General features: G+C 42.0%; 1 protein-coding gene across 1 annotated transcript in view; it reads left to right on the top strand.

Annotated features, from left to right (window-relative positions):
• The first annotated feature begins 1,053 nt into the window (after positions 1–1,053).
• cpne2 (copine II) overlaps positions 1,054–20,263 on the top strand; it is a 54,988-nt gene continuing 35,778 nt past the window's right edge. The window contains exons 1-9 of the mRNA XM_079500981.1: positions 1,054–1,181; positions 5,330–5,529; positions 10,704–10,883; positions 12,178–12,252; positions 12,929–13,000; positions 13,390–13,473; positions 14,107–14,196; positions 14,746–14,844; positions 19,275–19,361. Of these exons, the coding sequence (XP_079357107.1) occupies positions 5,353–5,529; positions 10,704–10,883; positions 12,178–12,252; positions 12,929–13,000; positions 13,390–13,473; positions 14,107–14,196; positions 14,746–14,844; positions 19,275–19,361 (864 nt within the window). The 5' untranslated portion in view covers positions 1,054–1,181; positions 5,330–5,352. The remainder of the gene's footprint in view (positions 1,182–5,329; positions 5,530–10,703; positions 10,884–12,177; positions 12,253–12,928; positions 13,001–13,389; positions 13,474–14,106; positions 14,197–14,745; positions 14,845–19,274; positions 19,362–20,263) is intronic.

Here is a 20,263-nt window from a genome sequence, read left to right as displayed (position 1 = left end):
CACGCATCCGCCTCGTTGACGGCAGACTGCTGGACGAGCACTGGCGCTTTGGCATGGGGGGGGTCAGATCAACATGGAATGAATTCTGTACTGGCCATATGGAGCATGTCTTGAGTGTACAGGGTTTGATGAGGTCAGATCAACATATGGAATGTCAGAACAGGTGAGATCAATACAGTATATGGAGATCCAAGGGTAGCGGGGACATTCTCTTGAGTGTAGAGGGTTTGATGAGGACCCATGTAAGTATAGGGCCGGGCCTTAATTTTCGGGCCTATGTTGAGAACTCTAGTTTTCGCCGGCTACCGGGCGCGGCTGCACTAATAACTTTGGGGCAGGCCCGTCTAGAGTTTGAATGGACAGGTGGGCATGTTGAGAACTCTAGTTTTCGCCGGCAAGTGAGACAAGGGAGGGAGACATGAAGGATGGATGGGGAAGGATCAACACATGGGATGTCAGAACAGGTTCTGACATATACCCATATGGAGATCTAAGGGTTTGAGGTCAGATGTAGGGGTTGCTGGCCAATATTGATGACGTATCAGGGATCTCCATAATATGGGCTTAACTGCGACAGCAGGTCACATTTATTATATGACATCAGGGTCTCCACAATCCACATCTCCATCCCTGATGATGTCACATGATGTCACAGACATTGATCAACACACTGATGGTGCCCAACTAACACACCTCATATGCTATTTTGAAAACATTTGAAAACTTGTGAAATGGGACATTCTGCATAATGAGTAAGTACATTTTGAATTCCGGACTTATACTTGAGTTGTAAAAGCATATATATATATATATATATATATATATATATATATATATATATATATATATATATATATATATGTACTTACGCCTGTACTTTTTCCTCCACTGCATACAGACTCGGAGAGAGAGCGGTTCTCCCCTGCATGCTCTGAGTCTGCATCTCTCCATCCAAATCACTCAGCCTCGTTACAGCAGACTTGGCAGAGAGGATGATGATTTATACCCAACAACACCGATGCGGTATCCATCACACTTGGAATAAAATGACCAGATCAGCAACTCTAATTTGCGTTCAATTGTAGGAGAAGAGCATTGGTGGGGAAAGAAGGTCACATTTAGTGAATTGAAGACTGAAGAGAGAGACAGCGTGCGCGAGAAGTTGAGAGTCATTTACGGAGGTAGGTAACTGTATTGATATACGAATGTGCAGTGTTTTCTCTTTCAAATTCTTTGGGTTTTTACGTCGTTTCCCATGTGCGTAATGGTAGCTTAACTTGTTGTGATAGTATAGTGAATGATTTAATAAGGGCAGGAGTTTGGTTGTGACAAAAGAGACGTCAAATATAAAACAAACAAACAAACAAAAAACATTTCTACCTTGAAAGAAGTGCGCGCGCGTGTTGAGTTATGATGAGCGCATGATGAGTTATTTTGTGGGAAAGTCCGTCCATTTATGTTGACACGGCGTGGCTACAAATTAGGCTACATGGAAATTAAATTGCATGATTGCTATCTTTGAAAGCAGTAGGCCTATGTAGCTGTTCTTGTTACATTACGTTTAAGTGCAGACCGCACAGGTGATTAGACTTAACTGCTGATCTGCACGGGTCACTTATATCTACAATTAGGACTGAGAAAGAGTTTCCACTGCGCAGCACTTGATTTTGCGCGCGCGCGCACACACACACACAGTCACACAGTCACACACACACACACACACACACACACACACACACACACAGCCTCTTCACAGCATGTTATTGTGCCAGATTTGGTCACATAATTGTGACCAAATCTAGCTATAACTGCCAGGTGTGTCCACATAGAGTATAGAGAGAGAGACTTAATTTTCTTTCAAAAGTGAGTTTGCTGTTGGTGGTAGCCTACTGTAGGCTACATGTAGGCTGAAGCCTGCAACTATGGCTGAGCGTGGAACTCATCAGGGTCTCTGTAAATACCCCCAGCGTCTTGGACAAATGCTGAGTAAGTGATTACTGATTATAAAATAATTATGATTTTGGCACATTACACTGTTTTGGGCATAGTAGGGTATACTTCAAATGTGTGCTTCAAATTTACTGAGACAAAGTGGATGCTGACAAAATATTGCCCCACAATGGAACACTAAAAGTGGGATTATGTTCCACCTAGGCTACAATACATGTTCTCCCCTTGTAGGACCCCCCCCCCCCCCCCCTGTCAGGTGAAAAGAAGCGGCTTGAACTCATCATGCATAGAAGGGAGCATGAGGTCAGTCTGTTGCTCTCCCCAGGTTGGCAGAGGAAGTGTAGGGCCCAGGATTACATTAGATCATAATTGACACTTTGGTGAACAAATGAGTTGCAAAATCGTGGGATAAAAATGTATAGGGGAAAACATAAATAAATTATGCAATGAGGTCAGTACAATTCTTGTAATAAAATACTATAAAAACATGTATCATAGCATACCCATACCTTGTCATGCTTATTGAGGCTGCACTGTAAATGTACTACCCTGGATTTGTTTTAACCCAGTTTGCTGTGCAGGTGCTGACATGTTTAATAGAGCTTTTAATAGAGCCTGCCTGCTTGCTCAGGGGATATATTGAATCTTGACCATCAGGTAAAAATGTGTGTCAGATCCTGTCTATAGGTGAGACTTGATTGATTGATTGATTGATTGATTGATTGATTGATTGATTACTTTATTAACAGTTTGCACAAAAAAATCACAGTCTCATACAAAAGGATCACAGGTCCTGTGTATTCAATTAATCTAAACATAAGGACAAACAATAATACAGTATACAGTAATATATGCAAAAACATCAAATAAACGAGTAATAATCAAAAAGAGAAAGATATACTGTAAACAGGCATAGTGGAGGGGGGGGGGTCATTTCTGACACAACCTGTGCTAAAAATATTTTTGTTTGTATGAATGCTTTTGATGTCAATTCAAACTGATGCACTGATGAGCAGATTGATTTGGAATGTCAGATAGAAGAAGACAATACTTGGACAACAATTATTATAGGAAATACACTGCAATAACTGCAATAATGATAGAGAAAGACAATTCAAAATGTTACACAGACTCCATTATACACCTCTACTGAGAAGCAGGCTTGGTCTCCTAACTGTAATACTGTAAATGTGACACAGAAGTTGGTACGTATACACATGTTTTGGAAATGTACAACAAGTACAGACCACCTGTTGACAACCTCTGCTCTATATATTTGTTTGATATTATGTTTGATATTTTGTTTTGTTCCTTGGGGCTTGTGTTTAGTGAAAAGGGTCCTTCACAAGTAGTAGATTGATGATTGATTAATTTAGTCATTTATACATCCATTTCACTCCTTCACACTCCATTAAATTAAATGACTAAAGTATAGTAGTCTAAAATAATCAAAACCATTGCTCTGGTGTTTTAATGTACAGCTGACAACCGCCCCATGTACCAGATAGGAGGCTACTGGACTATGTGTGGCGTGCCTGCAATGACATGTCAGTATCTTAGCAACAGACGATATCGTTCCAGACTAGTGTTCTAGTGTTTTTTCTAAGGACTCATGGTCCTGTGGTGCTCTGTAAAATCCTGAGAGTCAGTTTAATTCTGAGAGCAATTTGAGCAAACTACTTCACACAAATTTGCACATTTATTAAGGTAGTACTACTCACATGCACTACTACTAAACACATCCATATACAGACTTCCTCCACTGACTGTATAGTACATACACATGTATACAGATAAATGTACACGCACGCACGCACACACGCACGTGCACGCGCGCGCGCACACACACACACACACACACACACACACACACACACACACACACACACACACACACACACACACACACACACACACACACACACACACACACACACACACACACACACACACACACACACACTGTCTCACCCCAAAAGTGAAACCCAATCACCAGAGAAAAACAACATATGTTTCTGCAAATCAAGGAGTGGTTAAATGTCAACATTAATGAAACAAAAACACGCTTCCTATCAACACAGTCCATGTGGAAACTAACCCTAGCCTAGGCATTGTCTAATTTACTTAAGTAGCCTGCTAGTACTACTCTATAGGTTATATGCAACTTTGAAATAGATTAGGCTACAACTCATTCCCACCTTTTGTCCCCCAACATCAACACAACATCACACAGCTCGAAACGGGGACACACTTGGTAAATGCCTCAACATACGCCATAAAATCTGTTGCATTGGTTGGCAAACTCAACAATATCCTCTTTTCTTTTCCTTTTCTATTTTCTGAAGCTGCTTGCAAAAGGAAAAGTTGCTGTACAACCAACATTTAGTGATGATAAATTCTGTCAGACAAATTATTCATTGTGTATATCACTTCCTGCATGGGAATAGGAAGAGCATACTTGATTTGCGGGATACAGTACAGGGGCTCTGGAATCTTTTATGTTAGAATGCCTGTACTGTGACACACCAAACCTGATGCTGAACTATTCTCTGTTAGGATTATTGGAAATTGAGAAAAAGTGTTCTACACAGTAAGTCAGTGTTAATGTATCCATTTCTAACCCTTGACAGTGAACAATTGGACCCGCCATTTGTACACTCTCAGACAGGGGGCCACCCGCTGACCAGCCTGCGTGGGGGCCTACTGACGTCTAATTACGCAGCTGCTCTCAGAGTTAAATTAACACTACACTAGTACACTCACTGTACACCGTTGCCTGCCTTGCCATCTTCTATACAGTATATCCACAAATTATCTGATCAAAGTCCTACAGCAGTGGTTTTCAACCTTTTCAGACTGCGACCCCCCCCCCCAAAAAAAAGGATATTTTAACTGCCCCCCCCCATCCTCACAAACACTAGGCATTGTAGGAGTTGAGGCGTTACATTTTGTTTGACTTGGCTCCACAGCTAAATATTGTGAAAATAGCCTACAAGCTTACGTCGCCTAACAGCACAAGGCGCTGTGAGCTTGTAGATCAGCTATTTTCGGCAAAGAGGTGTATAGAGGGGAAAAGGAGCAAACCAAGTACTGGCCAAAGGTCAAGTTTACTAAGTATTGAGGGTTTAAGTGGTTAAATGTCTGAAATAAACAACACAAGTTATAAAAACGTTTAATCTGCAACACAATTGTGTACAATGTAGTGGTGGTGGGGGGGAGGGGGGGGATCTATCTCTCAGCTAAGGGGTCCCTTGGCCCGAAAAACGTTGAAGACCACCATGGTCTATCTATGCAGTTGTTGTGACTCTCTTACTGTTACTGCCTCTGAGCATGTCTGAAACATTATATTTGTATTTGTTCATTTATGTCCCCCCCGCAGGGCATTTCCTCGGATCCCAAACCATGGCCTACACCCTAGGCTCGAACTCTGAGGGCCAGACCCCGAGTGTTGGACCCCAGCACTGTGTCACCAGGGTGGAGCTGTCGGTCATCGGGGCCAACTTACTGGACAGAGACGTAGCCTCCAAGTCAGACCCATTCTGTGTTATATTCCATGAAGTGGACTCTAACTGGGTGGAGGTAAGGATATAGCTGGGGATGGATGGATGGATGGATAGGGATGGATGGATTCATGGATAGATAGAATCAGTGTCCCAAATAACAATGCACAAGTACAGGTTCCATTTGTACACTCAGAGTTACAGACTTGTGTGAGTGTCCAAAATTGGAACCCACTCAAGGAACCCTGAGGGTGAGGGATATAAGCAGGCTAGGTGAACTTAATTAAATAGCATCACATTCGCAGTAACAGTAACAGTACTCCTACTTGTTCATGTCTTTTTTGAGAAGCTGTTGCTGATGATGGTTCTACCAGTGTGAGCCAGCATGAGACTTATTAGCCGCAATTTGCAACACTAGATCTTTTTATAATGGGATGAGTTCCATTGACATCCCATTCATCCAAATTGCATTTCCAATCTGCTTGTATTAAATGACGTTAAACTCACCAACATTGCAGCTGTAGGGAAAACTTGAATTATCCTCTTTCAATCTGCAAAGTGTTTGTATGCCTGTATGTATGTGTACACAAGAGACACTGGGTACATAATACACATCAGGGGGATATGCAATAGTAAAAGGATACAGCATTCAATGTACATTAATTTCAAGTAATAGTAGAGATAAAACAAAGAGAAAAAAAACATCTACAGATTAGAAGGACTGTGGCACCTGAAACCGAAGATAGGTTAGGACGTGTATCCTGCTTAGCCATGCACTGAGGTTTAGCTTAAGTTTAAGTTTAAGTTAGGTCCAGCTGTTAGTCAGCCATATCTTCAGGGAGGACTTAAAAGTGATAATGGAGCTGGTAGTTTTAAGCTTTTTGGGTATCTCATTCCACCTTACAGCTGCCGAGTGTAAAAATGAGTTTTTCCCCATACAGCTACTGAAGTTAACAGGTATAAGGTCTGTGGTACTACGTCTTGTGAAATGATTGTGGACGTTACTAACCTTAGAAAAATAGTTATGAAGGTATGTCGGGGTGTCCTTGCTTTGTATCCTGTGGACCATACACAGTTTTATTAATGAAACTCTTTGGTCTACCCTGAGCCAATTGAGGCTATCAAAATGAGTAGGGAGAAGATGTGTTCTGGGATGGAGTTTTAGGATAACCCTAACTAATTTATTTTGTGAGGTTTGGAGTTTATTTTTCAAAGCTGCACATGTGCCTGTGTACCATGAAAAGCTTGCATAATCAAAATGACATTGGACCAGAGCCCCTGCTAAAATTTCCAGAGCATTTCTATTTAAGAATGAGGATGTTCTAGCAAGGAATTTCACTCTTTGGTTAACCTTATTTATGACCTGTAATGCCATACTCTCTCCGGATAGGTTATTGTCCAATATACATCCAAGTATACTGGATTGCTTCCTTGGCCGAAACGTCAAAGTTTACTACTTGGTTAGTTGCTGGCATCACAACAACTTGTCATGGCTATAACCAAAAGGGACCCAGGCCAGGGGAACGTGTGTGTGTGTGACAAACCCCCAGTTAGACAGTCACATACTTAGGCATTAATCCCTGGATGGATGGATGGATGGATGGATGGATGGATAGAGAGATAGAGAGATAGAGAGATAGAGAGATCACATGGTTTATTGGAGAAAGTACAACAGCGAGTTGAACACGCACTGCAGTGGACTGCAATGAAGTTTGGGAGAATGGTGCTGCTGTGCTGTGTGAGTAGGCTGGTGCTTCAAGGCCTTGCTGTAGCTAACTGCTGGTTAAAAGAACATGTTTTTGTGGTGTGTATGTGTGTGCATGTGCATGTGCATGTGCGTGCGTGTGTGTGTGTGTGTGTGTGTGTGTGTGTGTGTGTGTGTGTGTGTGTGTGTGTGTGTGTGTGTGTGTGTGTGTGTGTGTGTGTGTGTGTGTGTGTGTGTGTGTGTGTGTGTACATGCGCGCATGCGTGCGTGCGTGCGTGCGTGCGTGTGTGTGTGTAGGCTGGTGCCTCGGGTCGTCGCTAACTGTGGTCAGCAGGGCACTCGGATCCGATATGAAATTACCAGGCGTTACTATGGCAACGGAGATGGAAACAAAAGCGCAGTGCTCCCGGTATGAGAGAAAACACAGTGGAAAAGTGAAGCTATCACGTCTTTTCCTTTCTGACTTTGTTCATCTTCCTCTATCCCTCCCTCTATCACAGTTTGCTCTCGAGGAGAGGAGAGGAGAGGAGAGGAGAGGAGAGGAGAGGAGAGGAGAGGAGAGGAGAGGAGAGGAGAGGAACGAGATGGGGAGGGGAGGAGATGGGGAGGGGAGGGGAGGGGAGGGGAAAAAGAAGGAGAGAGGCAAGGAGGAGAGGTGAGGAGTGATCTATAGATAGCTCTGGAGTGGTGAGAAGGGGGTGGGGAATCTGGGGAAAGAGGAAGAGAAGGTGAGAACAGGAGAGAGATGGTAAAACGGGGGGGAAAGAAGGTGTGAAAGATTAAAGATAGAGGGGAAGTTGGAGAGGGGAGGGGAAAAAAGAGGATGGAAAAAGAGGAAGCGAGTGAGAACTGAGAAAGAAGGGGAGAGAGGAAGAGAGAGAAGAGGGACAGTGTTGGGTAAGGTGTGTGTGTGTGTGTGTGTGTGTGTGTGTGTGTGTGCGTGTGCGCGTACACGTGTGCGGGCGCGTGTGAGAGAGACAGAGACAGAGACAGAGTGAGAGAGGAAAAAGAGATGTTCTCCTGGGAATGGAGTACTTAGCTTTCTAAAAAGGGGCTGATGGAGGAAGGACAAATATGTGATGTAGATTAATAGGGGCCAGAGGTAGAAGCGGGTGAGAAAGTGTGGTAGCAGGGCAGCAGCTAACACTGGTGTAGCACAACACTCTGAACTGCATGTTGAACACCTTCCCAGATCCCTACCCTAACCACACCACGCGAGCCCATTCATTCCCTGGAAAAACATGTTTTCAGATGGGGGTCGGCGGCCAATTACATATATTTTTGGGGGTCCTTCACAGAGAACGACTGACATAGAAACATAGGTTTTTCAGAAAACTGTCATGATTTAGAAGACATTTGTAGAATCGTCCTCAGGTCTAAATGGGTTTAAAGACCTATAGTGAAATGAAAAATAAGTTTTTCACACTTTTAGACCATATCCAATGGATGTCAAAACAATGAGAAAAAAATTCCATTTTTGGGTTTTTTTATATCAAAAGTCCATAAAAATGTAATTACTTCCTTTGAATGAAAACATGATGCGTGAGTCCAGAAAGGAATAAAACAGGTGGATGAAATCAAGCTTAAGGCGCTAGCCCATCCTATATACAGGTTTAATGTTTGTTTTTAGTTCAACGCAGTGCGTGCATGTGTGCGGCACGTGCATGCGGCACGTGCGTGCAGCACATGCATGCGTGTGTGATGTTAAATTTGAGTTTAACATAATCACAGTAATCCTTAATCATATTCCATCATATTCAAGGGCCTTTGGAGAGAAACAGACGATCTTCACATTATCATCCCATATACATTGGTCCAGTAGGTCCCCTGTCCACTGGCTGTTATGAGCCTTTCAATGGGATGATTTCTAGGTAGTTCTAGGTACGAGAAATGAGACAGCTTCAGACACTTTCAAATGTATATGCAGCTGATGCTCATTGACGCTCGTTAATGTTATAGGCATCAAGGCAATTAAGCTTCTTCACTGTAAATAGGCCAACATCTACGTGATGCCAATATATATTGGTATCGGTTCGGTTGATATCGGTAGAAACATATGCGTGCCCACGCAAAATTTACATTTTAACAAATACTGTACACATTTTTTTTTAAACAAACAAAAAAAAACCTCTTCCTCCTTAGATAATAATAATACCTGATGATCATGATTTAGGATGGAAAAAAATCACGGAACTCCATCTTTAAACTAATCCTGTACTGTCTGTGTTTGGCATGAGACAGATTGGAGAGTAGTAAGGCTACGGTGAATATTGTCACCAAACCTTAGACCATACAGAGCAACACCAGACTCACCCTCTCACATACACCCACACACTGTCTGTTGGCTCAGGCTGTGTCGGTGTCTTGTTTGTGCTGTTTTTCAAGTCTTGATTAAATTAAAATATAATTCAAGCGGGATGATTGTGACCATATACACCAGTAAGACGCCCTGAGGGGACGTCAGACAATAGGCATGCCACCTTAAATGAACGGAGCTGAACGTGAATCCCCCCCACCGCCCACCCCTTTTTTCCCTCACTGTATATGTTTCTTTTCCCTTTTTACCTCCATTATGATGAATTCCTGTTCTGTTCTTTGTCTATATAGAAGTGTCTATTTGTACGTCTCTAAATGTTTTTGATGAATTGAACATGGTGGACCCTATTGGAAACAAGTGTAATGCTTAATTGGGTCGTCCACTCACAGTTAACAGCCTTTGTATTTAGTTTGTGCTTGAAATGTACTGTAATTCTGCAAACTGTTAATAAATATTTCAATCAATCAATCAATCTTACTGACAGCTCTGCTCTGCTGGGTATGCCTGGGCTCTTTGCTGGAGGTGTGGGATTACTTCGCCTTCTGCATATTAAACCGTAATTGGCTCACTGATTTTTGACAAATATTTCTTGCACAGGAATGTTTGAACCCCCACCCCATTCAGCAGGGAACGTGAAAGAAATCTCTCGAGTGACACAGTTCACACAGATACAAGTCGATATAATCATGGTCCTTTTTGGGGTACATATAAGAAAACACATTTTGAGGCCCAATTACAGTTAAGTCCTGAGGATACAAATAGTCCTCTTTTCATGGAATGGCCCTAGGGATGTAGTTAGCAATGGTGGTTATGTTTGTTAGCAACTATTGTATTGCATATAAAGGGGTTTGGGAACAGAACCCTCAAGATAATATTCAAAACTCTTATTTGTTTGTTTGTTTGTTTATCTATCTATTTATCTATTTATTTATAAAAGTACTAAGCTGAGCAACAAAGCTTTGTTAGAAAACAGAAGATAAGTTGATATGGGTTTCAACATACAAGTCGATGTTTTTGATGACATTGCGAGTTTGACACCTTCTTTAAAACAATAAAAAAGGTGTGTTTGATAGAGGCTGGCCTAAGGCTTTGAGTGGGAGTACAGTACATACGGTATACAGTGTACTGTACTCACGTGGTGTGTGTGTGTGTGTGTGTGGGGGTGTGTGTGTCTTCACTGTCAAAAGCTATTTTCAAGGATTTTATTTTTCTCTTGTTTTGTCTTCTATAGATCAGCCGCACAGAAACAGCAGTGAACAACCTGAACCCAGTGTTTGGAGTCAAGTTTCAGGTGGACTACCATTTCGAGGAGGTGCAGAAGCTTCGATTTGCCCTGTTTGATGAAGACAAGTGTGCAACGCAGCTCTATGAACACGACTTCCTGGGAGAGTTTGTTTGTACACTTGGAGTGGTATGGCCCCTCATTCTTGCATATTTATTTTGCTGTGTTTGCCTTCACACTGGCTTTGTCAAGTGCAGCAAGAAAATAGCAGGGCCAGTGAAATCTATGGTGTTAAAAAAATATACTTTTTGTGCGTGCGTGCGTGCGTGCGCCAATGTGTTTTTGGGGCACATGGCCGAGGCACAGCGGAGAGGGGAGTGCAAAATGATCCGAAGTTTACAATCTGTCCTCCCATTGATGATCCGATAATTAATATGCATATACCATGTTAGCTATACAGTTTATAGATCATGCTGAGCATAACGTGTTTAATTTTGAAGTATTTATATTTAAACAAGATGAAGAAAGTCTCCACTTGGATCCCCACACACAGTGATATACCTCCATGTTTACGCACAGACAGACAGACAGACAGACAGACAGACAGACAGACAGACAGACAGACAGACAGACAGACAGACAGACAGACAGACAAACAGGCAGACAGAATATGTGTTTCCTTAAGCAATTGATTCATGTGCTCGTCTGAGTCTGACTATATTTCGATGTGGGCTTCGGTCTCCTTATTTGACCACGTCTATCCACGGTAACAGGATATCTTTGTGCTGCGTAAAATATGCCTTCTCCGTCTCCAACTGTGTTTACTCCTCATTAATCCGCCACATTGTTTGCTTCATTTCCTTCATTTGACACCTGCAGTGAATCTAAGTCAATTGCGATTGGAAGCTAAGCGAAACCCCCGTTTTTTGGCGAAGTAGAATGCGGTTGTTTAATGTGCAGCAGGATTGGAATGAGCCTTCACACCTGCCAAATGAGCCGCACTTTCCAACGCTACGCAGCAGCGTATTTGTTTTCATCGCAGTAAAGCATCCTGATGTGAATGCGCCCTAAAAATACGTTGCCATGGCCCTGTACCTCCTAGGCTCCAAAGTAGCCTGACAGCGTGTTGTGGGTTTGAGTCCTGATCCCGACGGTCTTTGCTGCGTGTTACTCCCCACCTCTCTCCCCATTTCCTGTCAACCTGCTATCCTATCAATAAAGGCCTAAAAAAGCAAAAGAGAATACATTCCCACAAAAATGTGACAAAAACTGTAATGTCAATTTTATTGTTTAGTATGTTTGTGAACATGGACATTAATTAGGTGTATATGTTTTTGTGAAGTAACTAAAGGATTGTGTGAGCGCTGTTTCAGTACTTTTACAATTCAGAACTTTTGAACTCCTCCAGCCCCAGCTAGTTGTCCTGACTTTAACATTCCATATATGTTCACTTCGCTTGTAATTTTGTCTGCTCTGTCACCAGATTGTATCCAATAAGAAACTTCACAGGCCACTGCTTTTAGCCAATGGAAAGCCAGCTGGGAAGGGAACCATACTGGTAAGAAAAATAGAGTGTTAGGCCTAACGTCAATGTTCACCTGCATGCCGTTAGCATTGATCCTTCACATTCTTGCTGAAGGACACTACAGCACAATTTTAGTAACTGCTAGAGTGCTCTCAAGAGCACTCTTATCAGTATTTATGTCCATAAATACGTCACCGACAGTTCGGTATGTATTTATAATAATGTACTGTGTGTGTGTGTGTGTGTGTGCGAGTGCGTGCGTGCATGCATGCGTGCGTGCGTGCCGCATGCATGTTCCATCTCTCTTGCTCACTTTTTCTTTCACACACAGACACACTTGCACAGTATTTTTAACTGCAGTGATGCTGCTGTTGATAATTATCATCATACTCAGTCAGTGTGGTTACTGTTGCTGGCTCCTAAGTATATCCTTGACTATAATTGTGATCTTGTTGATAATAACAATGATGGTGATGATGATGACGACGATGATGATGATGATGATGATGATGATGATGATGATGATGATGATGATGATGATTTGAGACTCACGACTGTGACATAAATGTGAATCATTTTTAACAACGTTGTAGCCATTGTTATTGTCCATGATGATGATGATGATGATAATGATGAAGATGAGGAGGAGGAGGACATTGTTCTGTATTTTCATCTGCAGCTAATGATGCAACTGTAACTGTTGTCTTAGATAACAGCCCAGGAGCTGTCTGATAACAGAATCATCAGTCTGACCCTGTGTGGGAGGAAGCTGGATAAAAAGGTAGCTGGTTACACCCACGCACACACCCGGGCATGGGAATACACACACTCACAGTGCGCGAGAACACGCATGATGTTTTAAAACGTGTCAACACACACACACACACACACACACACACACACACACACACACACACACACACACACACACACACACCACGTGAGTACAGTACACTGTATACCGTATGTACTGTGCTCCCACTCAAAGCCCTAGGCCAGCTTCTAATGCGCTGCATAGATAGTTTTGAATGAATATACAAAATCACTTTTGTTTGGAAAGACTGTACAAGGCATAACATCCTTCTCAGTTTTGTTTTACTTGATTTCTTTTCACATCACCTATATTTAATGTTGCAAAAACATTGTCTCTGAAATGTTGTTTTTCTACAGGACTTCTTTGGTAAGTCAGACCCGTATCTGGAGTTCCATAAACAAGGAGATGATGGCAAATGGATGCTGGTGCACAGGACAGAGGTGAGTTCAAGTTGGGCTTAAGTCAGCTGATACCTTACAGTAGCAGATCAGAATCAGCTTTATTGATATAATGTACAGTATCAGGCTCAAGAATAGGCCAACAGGCCTGGGCCATGGCTCAGTGGTCCAGGCACTTTGGCTGGTAATCCAGTCTGGAAGTGTGCCGCGGGTTCGACTCCTGATCCCGACGGCCTTTACTGCATGTCTTCCCCCCATCTCTCTCCCCATTTCCTGTCAGCCTACTGTCTGTCCCTCCATAAAAATATAAAATAAAGGCGAAAGCCACAAAAAAAACCATTTAAAAAGAATAGGCCAACATGATTTGAGAACTCCAATGTGGCACATCCCGTTGATACAATGGACGAAGCTAACTCGCAGACAGCATATCCATAACAGAAGTATCTAGTAGAGAAAAAAGAAAAAGAGGGGTTTAATTACTTAGTTTAAAATAATGTCAATGTATTTTAAATAGTTACTGTATCGACTTCAAATCATTGATTCCTATCGTATCGCCATAATGAACCAATATCGTCCATGATTGGTATCGTCAACCATGTATCGTGATACGTATCGTATCGCTGTTAAAATGTATGGTTACACCCCTAGTATCTACACTTTGTATGTTGTTTTTAGGTCATAAAGAACACCTTGGATCCAGTGTGGAAGCCTTTCACCGTGCCCCTCATCTCACTCTGCAATGGAGACGTGGACAGAAACATCAAGGTCAGTGCTTGCATGGATGGTTGCTTGTGTTTGTCATTTGCACATGCAGGCATACTTTGTACATGCCATGGAGATGCGCATGGCTCTGATACGGTACATTTAACAAGAACCGGCGACGATAGATGTACCGTATGCATCTCAGCGTCCCTAAGTCTGGGGTGAATATTCAGCGAAAACAGCAGGTCTACAAAGCTCACAACACGTCACAGCGTGACATGTTTTAGATTTGGTGTAGAGCGAAAAAGGAGGGTTCCCAGTATAGAGCCCTGGGGGACTCTGGTCAATGAAGCATATAGGGTTGATGATCCATCCATGCAATGCACTTTCAGTTCAGCCCTGACTGGCGTTCAGTGCAGTGTGTGCACGTGCGTGCCTGAATATGATTATATTGTATTTATTTATATCATTTCTACATGACATTCTTTACCACCATCTACACAATGTTATCATACATTCAATCAAAATATACAGGGATTACATGCGTGTATGATTGATGATACTGCGACTCATGACATGATGATATTCAGTTACTCTTTTACATGTTGACAGGTCATTTGTTATGACTATGACAACGATGGAGGCCACGACTTCATCGGTGAATTCCAGACCACAGTCACTAAGATGAGTGAAGCACAGAACTCACTGGAGGTAAAAACACTGGTTATTAATGAATGAATTCCTCGTCTGTCTGTCTGTAAACATTGTATTACAATATTATTGCTTTAACATTTTCTTAACCACCTATTATGAATTTCCCCCGTGGGATCAATAACTGTATCTAACAAAGGTTATTTTAACCGCCAACCCAAGCAATGTTATGTATCTTTATTTATATCTATTGTTGTGTTTATTGATTTTAGTTCTTGTGTTGCCCATTTCTTTTCTGTTAAGCAAAACTTGACAGTCAGCCTGATCTATATATCGATTTATTGATCTAAACAAACAATACAGTATACTGTATTTCTTGGTACAACAAATAGAAACATGTGTTCATCTACATGCTCACAACGCTTCGCATCATAAGGTGTTGTGACTTGTGAGCTTGCAGTTTCCCTTTTTATTTTTGTGCCAGCCGCAAACAACTTTTTTTTAACCAATTTTGACCTGAGATCAGATTCTAAAAATGTCTTCTATATCCTGACAGTTTTCTGAAAAAGCTATGTTTCTATGTCAGTCGTTCTTCGATTTTTCAAAAATAGCAGATCTACAAGCTCGTAGCGCGCCACTCGGTGGCGCGCTACGAGCTTGTAGATCTGCTTTTTTTCAATAGCTAAAGCATAACATAATGCTAACACCAAAAGTAAAGTAAAGTAAAGTTTTAGACCGCGACGGTGTCCAACATAATTATGTGGACGGATAAGACTCACCCATGGCTTCCCTGTGAGGTTAAGGTTAGGTTAAGGTTAGTGTCAGTAATATCCAACATACATCGCTATCCAGTATTTCTGTCAGAAAGGCAGATATCAGACTGCTATTTCTGTCAGAAAGAAATGCATCACACTACAACCTAGTGAAAGGTTGTAGGTTAGTTCAACTAACCTACAACCTATACATCTGGGGTAACCAGATGTATTATGTGGTCTATTGTAGGACAACTAACTTAGTTGTCCTACAATAGATCACATAATACATCTGGTTACCCCGCAGTACAAATTCATTATATTATACAAAATATAGCAAAATGACTAAAATAGAACAAAATACCAAAACCTACCCATGTAGCCAATATACTCAAGGCTCCCACTGAATACCCACAGCGGATGTAGTTAACCCAGGAAAGGACCTGGAGGCTCTGGAAATACAGATGATAAATTACTGTAGGCTAACTAAGCCTAACAGTTGACCCCATGTCAAAAACCCTCTTAAAATCCATTCCCCTACCTAACCCTTTATTGAACTCGGTAGAATCTGCACCTGGCTCGCTGATAACAAGCTATCTTTACACCTGGGAAAAACTGAATCCATTCTCTTTGGCTCTAATAGTAATCTCAGCAAGGCAAATGGCTTCTTGGTTAGAGTGGGTGACAATGTTATCACACGTAAAGATGAAATTACCTACCTAGGTTCCATCCTGGAGGCTAATCTTTCCGGTGATAAAATGGCCACCAACGTAATCAAAAAAGTCAACCAAAGAACAAGATTCCTTTACAGGATCTCCTCACTGGTCAACAAAAACACCTTGAAGACCTTAACAGGAGCCCTCATACAAGGTTTCTTTGACTATGCATGCACCTCCTGGTACCACAGCACCTCAAAGGCCCTTAAAACTAGGCTCCAGACTTCCCAAAACAAACTGGTCAGGCTCCTACTTGGCCTCACCCCCCGAACCCACCTCACCCCTGCCCACTTTGACAGGCTGGAATGGCTTAGGGTTGACGACAGAGTACAGCATCTTGCAATGGGTCTGGTCCACAAGATTCGATACACCACCAAGATACCCATGTACCTGTCTAGATACTTCCTTAATGTTAACGAAGTCCACACCCACAACACCAGAGGGAGTGCAACGAACCATGTACAACCCAGATTCGGCACAAACAAGGGACTAAATTATTTTTGCTCCTATGCCACCAAAATGTGGAACGCCCTACCAACAGTCATTAAGACATGCGAATCCCTTGACTCCTTCAAAACCGCTCTCAAAGGGCACCTACGGATGGCCGTAAAATCTGAATCCCCTCCCCAGTACTTCTTAAAAGTTCTTTGTGACGTGACAGATATGCCCATATATGGAGGTCTCATTACTTGTCCCTTTTATGCCCATATATGGAGATCCCTGATGTCATCAGTATATGCCCATTGCCATGTGACAGGGTTATGCCATTTTTATTCATGAAATTCAGTTGAAAAATGTTTGACATTATATTCTTAATTTCTGAAAATGTTTTATTTCTTGTCTTTCTTTCCATAAATAATTTGAAATAATGATAATTTTGTTTTAAATGGTGACCATACAAATGAGTCCCCTCAGAGTCACTATATACTCTAGGGGAAGTCAGTTGACTGAGTGAAAGGTTGTAAATGCAATGTACTGAGAACCACAGGTGTGGTTTGCCAGGGGAGAAGCGTTGATGCTCCATTATCAACTTGACCCCAGATTCTGTCAACCCCATAGTAGAGGCTCCAGGAGGGGTCCGCGCGCACCCCCCTTATTCTTTTTCTAGTTTGGATTTTTTGAATCCATAGGAGCTCTAATATCCAGATTTTGATGATCCCAAGAACAAAAAATAGTTTTTTTCAATGTTTTATTACCCCTATGAGACCTGCGGAATTGTTGTCTGGAACACCGGCGAGACTGTCTTTCGGAGACTGTGGCACGCTCAAATGTAGAGATAGACCAAAGATAGAGGTATACTTTTCTGCCTGTTGTAGACCCAGGGTGGGAACAGAACATGTATAGCCATTAGTAAATGTAGAGTATCACTGCAGAAAGATGCCTGCATGTGTGTATGCCCTTGTACATGCGTGTGTGCTTGTGTGTGTGTGTGTGTGTGTGTGTGTGTGTGTGTGTGTGTGTGTGTGTGTGTGTGTGTGTGTGTGTGTGTGTGTGTGTGTGTGCGTGTGTGTGTGTGCGTGTGCGTGCTGCAGAGCAGCTGAGCCACAGACCTTGTTCTCCCACAGAGTCTGTTCATGTGTAGTAATGATGTTTGGGCGGAGAAAAACTGAATAAGGAGGAAAAAAGACACAGACTGGCAAGGTGGGGGATGGAGAGAGAGTTGGATAAGAAGAGAGAGGTTTTTGAGATGTTAAAAAGCTTTTATAACTAAACTGAGCCATAGTAACAAGCAACACAACAAGATATTTAGAGATGTCTGTCGCACAAGACACCTACTGATTAAAGTTATGCATGTGTTTGTTCATTGTGTATGCTTGTCTCTCTGTGTGTGTGTATGCTTGTCTCTCTCTCTCTCTGTGTGTGTGTGTGTGTGCGTGTGCGTGTGCGTGTGCGTGTGCGTGCGTGTGTGCGCGTGTGCGCGCGTGCACGCGTGCGTGCATGCGAGAGAGAGAGATATTTACCAACATTTCGACACGTTGGACAAATAAAAAATGTTATTGCGTCGTGGCTATGAGCTGTGCAACCACTTTTCTATCTCTATATATCTCCTGTGGTCAGCACCTCCTCATTACTGGTGTGGTGTGCGCTCCTGTTCTATTGTGTTGGAGTATTTACATGATGCAATGTTTTATTCTACCAATGTTTCAACACAACAGGTCTTCAGGGTATATACCCTGAAAAAGACCTGTTGTGTCGAATTGTTGGTAAAATATAAAAACAACTTCTAATCACTAGCACGCCATCACTTCCATTATTTTAAAGCAGGATAAAAATCTCTCTAATATTTCCATCGACCAGCTTAAGAAAATATCCCTACGCATTGACGGTCGAAGATTGTCACCAGATGTGACATTACTAACGAGCTGGACTGTTTTAATGAGCATGCTATTGCCCTGGGCTCCTTGTCTGAATTAGTTACCACCGCAAACTCATTTGGAGCTGTTGACATGTTATTTATTTTACATAAATCCTGAAAACTAGAAATAATCTAGTAAACCTACAAATTTTAAAACATTATCTGGGCATGTGCATTCCATTCATCTTTTCACTGACGAAAACTAAATAAAAACTAAGTTATGATGACTAAAACTAAGACTATATATACTGACAGTTTCGTCAACAAATAATAACTATACTAAAATGTCAGGGAGGGACTAGTGGAGAAGAGATCCAATAGAACTAAAAGACAAGTACTTTTATGTTTGGTTGCGCTCGGGTGTTGCACATCTACAAGTACATGTACAAGCTCACAACATGTCACGCTGCAACGCCTTGTGAACTTGTAGATCAGCTATTTTCAGCATGCAACCAAGTGTAAAGTCAGTCATGAACAAGGCCCACCAAAATACATTTTTGTCAACTGTATTATTAGATGACTAAAACTAGACTGAAACGAAAACATTTCAGATGACTAAAATGTGACTAAAACTAAATGGAATTGAATTCAAAAGACTATGACTAAAACTAAATCAAAATTGACACTGCATTGTACATTTAGGCTTTTTTCCTTTTGTCCCTACAGGTGGAGTTTGAGTGTATCAACCCAAAGAAACAGAAGAAAAAGAAGAATTATAAAAACTCGGGGGTTATCATTCTTAAATCATGCAAGGTAGGCCTACTGTATGATGGATGAATGGAACAACTAAAACCCATCCAAGCTCACGTAGATTAAAGCTGGCTAGCTAATAAAGTCATGTTATGTGATTTAAATCTAAAGAGTGCGAATATGAAACAGTGCTGACGTATGCATGTTTTGCAAACTGGGCCACGATGATGCATGTGGGCCGGGGCATTGCAATCCTGGGTTAACCAAATGGCCCCCCCAAATAATTGTCAGGAAAACATTATTTTAATCATAATATGATGTTAATAATAAAAAAGAATGAAACCTGTTCTCATAGTGACACCAATAGGAACTTAAAGCATACCGCATCAGCACACAGTTTATTGAACTAAGCATGCATTGAAAACGCACGCGCAGCCGACCCATCTGACCACCAGCGTGTTGCAGTAAGTGGTCAGATGAGATAAGGATTTTCATGTGGGCCCCGAACCAGAAAGGTTTGAGAACCTTCCCCAAGACCAAACGGTGGGGGTTGGCAGTAGAGCCCTGCACGGGACGGGAGTGATTTATTAATCCCACTCCCGCCCGCTCCCGTTGCATTTAGTTGCAGATAGAGGTTAAGTGTAAGTGTCTAAATTGCGACGGGACATACAGTATATTATAGGTAGGCCTATATATTATATATATTATAGGTAGGCCTATATATTATGTTGTGACACACACGGACACGGCGACAAGCTGCGCACAGGATGCAACGAGAGAGAGAGAGAGAGAGAGAGAGAGACAGAGAGAGAGAGAGAGAGAGAGACTCCACGTGCCTGGTGCGATGTCACGCACACGTACGTGTATATGCATACAGGCTCGGACTGTTCATTTGCGCGGTTGTGACCCTTGGCATTCGGCATCATGTTGTAAACGTTGTTGAGGTGTGGACTGAAGGTTGTTTT

The sequence above is a fragment of the Electrona antarctica genome, assembly GCF_951216825.1.
Source record: "Electrona antarctica genome assembly, chromosome: 5".
Classification (NCBI taxonomy): Eukaryota; Metazoa; Chordata; class Actinopteri; order Myctophiformes; family Myctophidae; genus Electrona; species Electrona antarctica.
Note: the sequence above shows the minus strand (reverse complement) of the source record. Positions and strands in the feature narration are given on the sequence as shown.